We start from the raw sequence: 10,293 nt of genomic DNA on the forward strand, positions 1-10,293 counted from the left end.
GACGGCGGATGGTAACCCGACGACAGACTGGCTGTGGCTCCCATGGCACGACAGAACCACTTCCACACTCTCGAAACAAATTGGGGACCCCGGTCAGACACAATGTCCACCGGGATCCCATGGAAGACATGGCTGATGAGGAGGTCCACGGTCTCCAGGGCTGACGGCAACTTGGACAACGGAACAAAGTGAGCGGACTTCGAGAAGCGGTCCACAATGGTGAGTATGACAGTCTTTCCTCGGGAAGGAGGAAGGCCAGTGACAAAGTCCATGGATATGTGGGACCAGGGTCGAGGTGGAACTGGTAGGGGTTGAAGTAACCCCGCCGGAGGCTGGTGAGAAGCCTTACTGCAGGCGCAGGTGGAGCAGCCCTTGACAAAATCCCGAAGATCCTTCCGCAGCTCCTGCCACCAAAACCGCTGAGAGATGAGCTGAAAGGTCCGGGTCACCCCAGGATGGCAAGCCACCTTAGACGAGTGCCCCCACTGCAACACCTCCGAGCGCAGAGGTGGGGGTACAAAAAGCTTCCCTGCGGGACAGCCAGCCGGGACTTGGGTTCCGCCTGGGGCCTCCTGGATCCTCCGTTCGATCTCCCACCTAAGTGCCCCCAAAATGCAGTGGTCAGGAAGAATGCTCCGTGGTTCGCTGCTCCTCTCCGCGGGTCATGGATACGGGATAGAGCGTCAAGTCTTATGTTCTTGGAGCCAGGACAGTTGGTAAGTGTGAAGTTGAAACGTGTAAGGAGAAGCGCCCACCGGGCTTGACGTGAATTTAGTCTTTTGGCAGAGCGAATGTATGCGAGGTTCTTGTGGTCGGTGTACACAGTGAACGAGCCAATGCCGCCATTCCTGCAGAGCCAAAACGACAGCAAGGAGTTCCCCAATTCCCACGTCATAGTTGGCTTCGGCTGGACTGAATACTGCCCCCACTCCTGTATCCGAAGCGTCTACCTCTACAACAAAAGGCAGATCTGGGTTCGGATGTTGCAAAACCGGAGGGTTAGTGAAGGCCTTCTTTAATTCCGAAAACGCATTGTCGGCGTCTGAGTCCCACCTAAAGGGAACCTTAACTGAGGTTAACCGGGTTAGAGGAAGGGCCCTCTGGCTGTAATTTCGAATGAACCGGCGATAGAAGTTTGCGAAACCCAAGAAACGTTGCAGCTGTTTTCTAGTGGTGGGTGTAGGCCACTGTACTACTGCCTTAATCTTGGCGAAGTCAGCTCTCAGCTGACCCTTTTCTATAACGAAACCGAGGAAAGAAATAGACTCGACATGAAACTCGCACTTCTCGGCTTTGACGAATAGTCGGTTCTCTAAGAGACACTGCAGGACGAGTCTGACGTGGTGTTGGTGCTCTTGAAGTGTCCGAGAAAATATCAATATGTCGTCCAAGTAAACAAAACAAAACACGTTCAGGAAATCTCTTAACACGTCATTAATGAGACTCTGGAACACGGCGGGTGCGTTAGTTAGTCCAAAAGGCATGACCAAATACTCAAAATGCCCCAAAGGGGTCTTGAATGCTGTCTTCCATTCGTCCCCCTCCCGAATGCGGACCAGATGGTAAGCACTGCGTAGATCTAGTTTGGAAAAGATAGTGGCAGATTGGAGGGGGGCGAACGCCGAATCTAACAACGGAAGTGGATATTTGTTCTTGATGGTGATCTCATTGAGCCCCCGATAGTCGACACAAGGTCGTAACGATTTGTCTTTCTTCTCAATGAAGAAGAACCCAGCCCCCAAAGGGGATGTAGATGGCCTGATAAGGCCCGCCGAGAGAGAGCTATCTATGTATTCCCTTAACGCTTCTTGTTCCGCGTAGGAAACCTGATAAAGGCGTGAACTCGGTAGACTGGCGTTCGCGAGCAACTCAATGGCGCAATCGTACGGCCGGTGCGGCGGCAAGGACTGAGCGCGGTCTTTACTAAATACTTGACACAAATCATGGTAGATACCCGGAACCTTATCCAAACAAATGGACTCAGGTGGATCGTTACGTTTCGGCCCTCTACTACCCGCCGCCGACTGCAGACAGTGGGCATAACAGAACGGACTCCAGTTCTCAATTGCGGGACGTTCCCAAGAGATGACAGGATTATGGGATCTTAACCATGTCAACCCCAAGATTAACGATACGGATCGGGACGGCATAAGATAAAACTTTCTATATTCAATGTGATTGCCGGATATTCGTAGCTTTAAAAGGCCGGTGACCTGTTTCACCTCCGCCAGGAGTCGCCCATCTAGATCGTGAACCCTCTTAACGTCATTTAACTCCTCCACCGGACAACCCAGTTCGTTAGCCATCTTGGGGTCTATAAAACAATCATCCGCCCCAGAGTCCACCAGAGCCCGAATGGGAAAAGCCCGTGACGGACCATAAAGAGTCCCGTCCAGCTCCAATCTCTTGGAGGATCCCGACCTGGACTCCTCCCTCCTCGGCTCCCGTAATTCATTGCGGAGTGCAAACTCACGTTTGTCGGTGCGGGTAGCCAGGCGGGTCGGGGTCAAAGAATAGTCGGCGACTCGATGTCCCTGTTGACCGCAGTAAAAACAGGCCTGGTCCCGAATCCGGCGCTGTCTTTCCTCCAGCCCCAAACGTCCGCCTCCCAGTTGCATGGGCTCCCCCTCTGCGTCCGCAGTCCCGGTACCGGGGTGAGGCTCTGGTCCGGACGGTCGCCAGGTCTCGTGGGAAGTCAGCCGACCACCCGCACGTCGGGGCTGAAAACGGGCGTTTCCCGGTTCGTCCCCGCGTTCACGCTCACGCTCCCGTATGCGGTTGTCCAGAACAAGGGCCAGATGAATGAGTTCCTCCAAATTGGTGCTGTCATCGCGGGTTGCCAGTTCGTCCTTGAAATATGATACATTCAAACCGCGGCGAAATAAGCCACACAGGGCACGGTCACCGTAACCACTGCGGGCGGCTAGAATACGAAAAGAAATGGAATATTCGGCTACGGATTGTTTCACCTGACTCCGTGACAAACTCGGGGAAGGAAGACCGAAGCCCGGGTTGAGCATTGCTTATTTCCACAGCCCAAGACGCTGCTTGACCAGTCAAAAGACTCATTATGAATGCCACCCTGGTACTATCCTTCACGTAAGCAGAAGGTTGCTGGTCGAAAATTAGGGAGCATTGGTGCAAAAAATGTTTGCAGAGACCCGGTTCGCCACTGTAGCGAGGGGGGTGTGGGAAATTAGGCTCCCGCTCCCCGATCGGGGAAGATGGTAACTCGGTGGCTACCGGATGTGATCTTGAGGATGGCGATTCTTCCCTCCGGGAACTCAAATTATCAAGCCAATGAGCCAGCACGGAGACTGCCTCTCGGAGCTCCGCGAGCGCTTGTCCGTGCTGGCCCACCAGTTGTCCCTGGCTGGTCAAGGCGGTCATAATCTTGTTGAGGTCTACGGGATCCATGTTGGTCGGAGTATTCTGTCAGGTTTAGGACAAGCCGAAATAAGTTTGGCTCCCAAAAGTGTAGACTCCAACAAGGTCTCCGTTACAAAAATGTTTAATACAAAAATTCGAACCGACAAAGTAGAACATAAAGCGCTGGTCCAAACAAGGACCAGGAAGAACAAAACAAAAACGAATAACAAAAAGCGCTTGCACAAAAAGGCAAGAGAGGAAAACTAGTCCCGAGAATACAAACGAAAAACAATGTAACAACTACACACAAGAAAAAGCCAATTCACTAAACAAAGCCATACATACAAGAACAATGTTACCGAAGGTATCAAAAGCGTGAACACGACGATGACTATAGCAAAAGCGGTCAGAGAGCATGGAAACAGCAAGGCAATAAACAATACTCCGACACCGGTGAACTGAAGCAGAGTCCTTAAATGCAGAGTCCCCTGATGACTGGATTGGCAGCAGGTGTGCACCGAAGACCGCACATGCCACCTGCTGGTCAGACCAGAAACCGAACCGTGACAACTAATGAATGGTTCGGGGAATGTGCATATGAACTGGATGGGTTCGGTACCTCTAACAAGGTTAAGAACAACTGATTTAGAGTATTCAATCAGCCTGCCATGAATGTTTTTGGAATGTGGGAGTAAACCGGAGTACCTGGAGAAAACCCACGCAGGCCCGGGGAGAACATGCAAACTCAACACAAGGAGGCCGGAGCTGGAATTAAATACCATTGAAATGAAAAGATTGTGCTTTTAATAGCAGCCTCTTAAAGGAAATACATTTGGAGGATTTATGTACCCATGTTAGAATATGCAACCAAAGCTCATCAGGGATAGCCTCCTCGATAATTTCCTCCCAAAGGGTCTTGAAATTGAAATCGAACCTTTTAGTCTAGAAATCGGCAAAAGCAAATAATTTATATCAGAATCTTCGGGCAAGTGAGCGAAAGCGGCGATGTTACTAGCGGGGACGTTACTGTGAGCAAAAATGCGAACCTGAAGGCATTGAAAAAATGTTGTGGTGGAAGAGTAAATTTAACCCTAAGTTGTTGAAAGGAGGCAAAAATGTTTTGTTTTTGTTTGGGTTTTTTTTGTTAGTTTTTTATTTTTTATTTTTATAAATAAGATCTTAAAAGTCTGAATGCTAAGATTCGACCAGACGACGAATGTATTGTCTGTCAGAGAGGGAGGAAAGATATGATTTGCTGCAAATAGGAGCATTAAGAAATTACATTTGTTAACCAAAATAGCGCAGAAATTGGAATCAATTCTTAAAAGGAGTAAAACTTCTGCCTTATTCTTTGTATAAATAGCAGTTGAAGAATGAATTGGTAAATTTGGTGGAGACTTGAGAGAAACAGGCTTTGCAGAATTTGTCTCCACAACTAACCAGTCAGAAGGGGAAGGAATGACCCTCATATTCGATGCCCAATAATCCATCCACCATCCATTTTCTGAACCACTTTATCCTCACAAGGGTCGCTGGGGGTGCTGGAGCCCATTCCAGCTGTCTTCAGGCAGTAGGCGGGGGACACCCTGAACCGGTTGCCAGCCAATCGCAGATGCCCAATAATAGTATCTAAATTTTGGTAAAGTCATCTCTCATTACGATTTGTAAATATTGCCTGGACAGTCTAGGAAGTAGGAACCTTCCCCTGCGAGGTCTGAAATAAGGGAGCTTACCCAACTGAAGGAGGACATATTAAAAAAGCTAGAAAACACGAGGAGAAGAATATTATGTTGACGCAATTAATACGAGCCACCAGGACAACTTGAGGAAGAACCAACGATCAAAATCTTTAATTTTCAACATCAAAGAAGCGAAGTTGGCTTTTAAATAAGTCCCCTGGTTTATGCGTAACTTCAGGTCCAAGATTTTTAAAACTATGCACGGCTATCTTCAAGGAAAGTTTTGAAAAGGGAAATTGTTTGCAGTTACATTAATAAGAAACAACTTTCTTTTACTCACTACAGCTCATACCCTGACAACCGGCCAAAATCTGAAAGCAAGCAAGAGTCGACATTTGTAAATCAGAAACATATACAAGTAAATCATCAGCCTAAAGTGAGACATTTGCTTTCAAACCATGTCATCATATCCTGCAATAGTTGGACTTGAGCGAAGCGCGATGGCGAGCTACTCAATAGCCAGCACAAATAAGAGGGGACTTGGTGGACATCCCTGTCTCTCATTGAGTGGTAAATGCGAAAGGACCCTGACCGAGAGTTATTCGTCTTAATAGAGGCCTGTGGATTAGAATAAAACAATTTGATCGAAAACATGTCTTTTTAGAATGAACCAAGTCTGGTCGGAATGATTTACAATGAGATAGAACAGACTCAAGACACCAAGCTAAAACTTCAGATAACAGTTTGAAATCTATATTCAACAGGCTTAGTGGACGATAGGACTTTGCCCTTGAGAGTTGTCCCATGGCAAACCTTCTCATGGGACTATGCACTGCAGGAGCGTCCTGATCCCGAAGTCAAGCTGACCACATACCTCCTGGTTTGCCACTTGGGGGCTCAAAAGGGACACTTTCCTCTTCATCCAGAGCCACTGGCTGCTTCAGTATGTACCGTTACCTCGATTTTTCAGCTTTCAACAGCAGAAAGCAATCAGCGGCAGTGTGAGTCAACTCGGATATGTGCGAACATACTCAGAAACAAGACTAGGTTTCCAAAATACATTACCGTCATGATTATTTTATTATCAAAATGCATTACATTTGCATTAGCATCACTTGTTTCTTAAATCTTTCCGGAGGGGAACAACTGAAATAGTTACTACTATGATCCATGTAAAAATAAAACAAAACAAAAAGAATTGTTACAAAACCACAAAATAAAGTAACGCAGCATCTGGTTTTGAAGGGAACTCAAGAACAGACTCAAATGATTAACTTCCCACCAACTGGTCACACAGACCCTAAAAACAAATACCATGCGATAAATTCAGTGTACTATATTTTTCCATAAAAGTCTATATAACATTTCTTTCTATACAAGTACTTATATTCATACATATCATCGTATTGGGTCTTATAAATTGGATCACTTTAAGGTGCTGGTTCATTTTGGATCACTTTTATTTGTCTGTCAAAACATTCATGTAACCCGAGTACCCTTTTGTGTATTGGTGTATTTTTGCAGCAAGTTGGATCCTGCTACTCGACCGGGCCCTCCATTTTGAGGTATACCACACAAATGCAGTAGTTATCGCCGGTACAACAAATAGTGAGTCTCTGTTGACAGGAGGAAATGTCTGACACTTGCTGCAGTTGGGCTAGCGTGAAACTTGAGATTCCATTGTGGTAGTCAGGACAATTAACTCTTCCGAAAGTCCATTTTTTGGGGAAAGAGTATTAAAATACAGCATTCTAGAGAAAGGGAAGCAGCTCTCACAGGAGAACATAGCAGCATTTTTCAAAAATAAATCGAGTTTTTAAACAATCTTCCAAATACTGGCACAAATACTTTCCCTGGTGTCAGCATGGAATGCAAGGTTTGGTCAGAAAAATAGCTACACGTATACACAATTCACGACCAATTTTTTTTTTTTTTTTTTTTTTTAGATATGCCTAAATATATCCAGGTGTATCTAAGAAACTGGGGAATGTGTGTGTGTGTGTGTGTGTGTGTGTGTGTTTTAATTACTTTTTTAAAAATCCGGTAGCATCAAACCCCAGAGCGGATCATTCACTCATACGTACACCGTTTTCTGCATTCCTGCATTCCACTACCACAATGTATGACAAATGTCATTTGGAAATAAAATAAACAAATATATATATATATATATATATATATATATATATATATATATATACACCGTATATTACCAGATAGAATAACAATGTGAATTAAGTCATGTGTGAGGAACATAGCTCAATTCTGAATTTATTGGTGGCAGTTGCAGCACCATAAACACTGTATGAAGCTGGCTGAAGTACAACGCCAAATGTCTACAATGAAGTCCCGAGTCAACTCATAATTAACCATGACAAAATGGGATTAAAGGTGGAAAAGCATGGAAGAAAAAAAAAGGTCTGTTTTAATGATTTTCTGGGCTATCACAACCGAAGCTGATAATAATGAGGAACGACCCGATCCAGGAATCCTATTCCTGACAGCGTTAATACATGAGTCTCCTTTTCCCATACCAACACTTCAGTACTGCAGCAGAGATGCAGCCGTTTGCCAAATAAGATTCGTATTCACAAAAACGAAAATAATTTCAAACAACTCTTTCTGTTATGTGAGCCTCTCAAGTAATCAACTGAGCAAGGTAGAATGACAGGTGGGCTTTTAATCATTTTGTACAGACATTTGTGTGGAACTTTGTCAATTTTCATTTGCTAAATTCAGTACAAGAAAACACTAGGGACTATTTCAAGTTAAATGATTTCGTATTTTCAGCGCGCCATTCAAATTGTTGATTGCAAGATCACATCCAAAGCCAACTGGTTTCGTGCACAATGTAATGTTGTTGTTGGGGGTGGGGGAAGCTGAAAAACAAAACGGTTTGTAAATTTGTAAATCAGTTTTTCTCCACTTAGGTTTGTACAGTTCTCCTAGCCAAAGTACCCGCGTACTGTAAGTGGGCCGCACAGATTTGTACAAGCTGGTACATACAAGGTCCTAAAAGCTTCCCGACTGTGTCCGTACACCGGGGCCCTGTAGTGGAGAGCGCTGGAACTGACTGATGCTCGTCCCTTGCTGTGAGAAGTTTGTTGGTCCAGAGGCCGACAGCAGCCTTGAGCTCGGGCTGCCTGACTTGAGGTTTCGAGAAACCTGCTGTTGATTCCCCCTGGATGCTGTCAAGCTCATGTCTGTGTTTGTCGGCCCATGGGCCCACAGTCCCGGGGTAGGAGACCCCAACAGGCTGCTCCTGTTCAAACGGCCCACTTTTTGGTGGTTGCTGCAACTGAGGTGATCATCCGCCTCACTGTTGCCGCTTTGCAGGTGGAGCAAGTCTCCTGGCAGCTTGGAGTCTGATGAGGTTGCTGGGGTATGCGAGGGATAGGAGGATGGAGGGTGGTCCTGAGATGGGCCGGTGTGGGAGGAGGAGTAGTAGTAGCTCTTGCCTGACGTGGGGCTAGAGCAACTTCCAAAGGGGGATGTGGCCGTTTGCTGAAGCAACGAGGGACTAGCGGTCTGCGGGTGTCCGTCTGATGACTTGACACAAGGACAAAAAAATCACTAATAGGCAGCAGAGTGATAGGCTACGCACTATGACGTAATCCTAAAATAAACTATTCATCCACTATTGAGGGGCTATCATGGATAGTATAGGTGTAAAGGTGGCGTGAGTACATGTGGACGATTATTGCATACCTGATGTGAAAATAGAGATGGACTGTATCTGTGCGGTGGACTCTTCATTGGCGAAGGAATGGTCACTGACTGCATGTCATACTGATCTGCATCTAAAAATATGAGAAGAAAGGAACAACAATGATCTTTTTGTCAAACTGTCATGTAAAATGTCTGGCTCACCAAGGTCTATGTCACATGGTTGGTAACATCAGAACAACAACACTGATGGATAAGAATTGAGAACAGTTATTGAATGCGATTTAAGCGGAAGACCCAGAACAAAAATAGTCACAAAGACCAGAATTGGACAACACCAGGATCTGACAACTCATGATCCACAGAAGGACTGAAGACGCCAACAGTATTTATTTACAAAATGCATGGGGATAGACCTTTCACAGGTAAAAATATTTTCAGGGCTTTTTTAATATTATGGATTGAAGGCACAGACTTCACTATTAACTAAACATTAGTGGAGTGGTGGCTGGATGAGGCGTTGTGAAACATTGTTGGGCCACATTGGCCAAACTATTAATATTGTGCCAGTACTGTGTCACCCTGTTGCTCAATACGGACACCTGCTGGCTGTTAAATATCATTGCAGGCGATTTACATGTATTATTTTGGTTCATTCTATTGTACGATATATTGTAATATATGTATCTTAATCTAAGTTGAATGTATCTATCTTTAGAGGGGAAGTCAAGCCCAAAATGTTCAAGAATATGATCAATGCAGACCCGCCAGCCTAAACAAGGCATTTTGTTTAATATTGCGTATGTGGAATATGAGTTAACATCATGGCTCAGTTTCAGAAAACAGGTGACCTTGTGATCGTTACTTGAGGCCCGAATAACTGTGAAGTCACTTTCAGAAGGCAGAAAGTGGCAAAATGGCCGCCGCCTGAGATGGCTAAAAACGACTGGATTTTGCTGCTTAACTCATATTCCACAAACGCAATATGATACACAATGTAATGCTGACTCATGAAGTCGCATAAAACATTGTAGATAAAATGTGTGGGTATGACTTCCGCAATAAAATCTAGTCAAATAATGTGAACGTGAGTGTGTGTGTGTGTGTGTGTGTGTGTGTGTGTGTGTGTGTGTGTGTGTGTGTGTGTGTGTGCAGGTAGTACCTGCTAGCACAGGATTGTGGACTATAAATAGCTATCATGGCTGCATTCAAACCAAAAAAACAATGAGAAGCAGTGATTGGCCGTTAAAAACCAATGGTGACTGTCTATTTCCAGATCACATCACACATAAATGCGCAACAGAAACATGGAAGCATTTGCGTGTGTATGTCAATATTTAGCCGGCTATCAAGTGTTCAATTCAACTGTTCAGATGTCAATGATAGTGATGTGCCCGACTGTGCCGAGGCTCCGATGCGTGCGCCGAGTAAACCGGAAGAAAATCTGCGAAGCGCGCATCGAGGCATGTGTCGATTACGCTTGTGGCCACGCCCGATGCCTCGGAACGCACGTTGCTCCGCCCGACGCCCCGCGAGACGGGATTCCTACGTCACCGCCAACAAATAGTTTCGCGGGTGA

At 45.6% G+C, this 10,293-nt stretch overlaps 1 protein-coding gene across 4 annotated transcripts in view; it reads right to left on the bottom strand.

Annotated features, from left to right (window-relative positions):
* Positions 1-7,475: 7,475 nt before the first annotated feature.
* The window catches only part of setd5 (SET domain containing 5), a 48,182-nt gene continuing 45,364 nt past the window's right edge, over positions 7,476-10,293 (bottom strand). For all 4 annotated transcript variants that reach the window (XM_019881698.1, XM_019881697.1, XM_019881699.1 and 1 more), the window contains 2 exons: positions 8,757-8,848; positions 7,476-8,597 (listed from right to left, as the gene is read on the bottom strand). In XM_019881698.1, coding sequence (XP_019737257.1) covers positions 8,061-8,597; positions 8,757-8,848 — 629 coding nt within the window. In that variant the 3' untranslated portion in view covers positions 7,476-8,060. The remainder of the gene's footprint in view (positions 8,598-8,756; positions 8,849-10,293) is intronic.

Source organism: Hippocampus comes, unplaced genomic scaffold (assembly GCF_001891065.2).
Source record: "Hippocampus comes isolate QL1 unplaced genomic scaffold, H_comes_QL1_v1.1 scaffold746, whole genome shotgun sequence".
Lineage (NCBI taxonomy): Eukaryota > Metazoa > Chordata > Actinopteri > Syngnathiformes > Syngnathidae > Hippocampus > Hippocampus comes.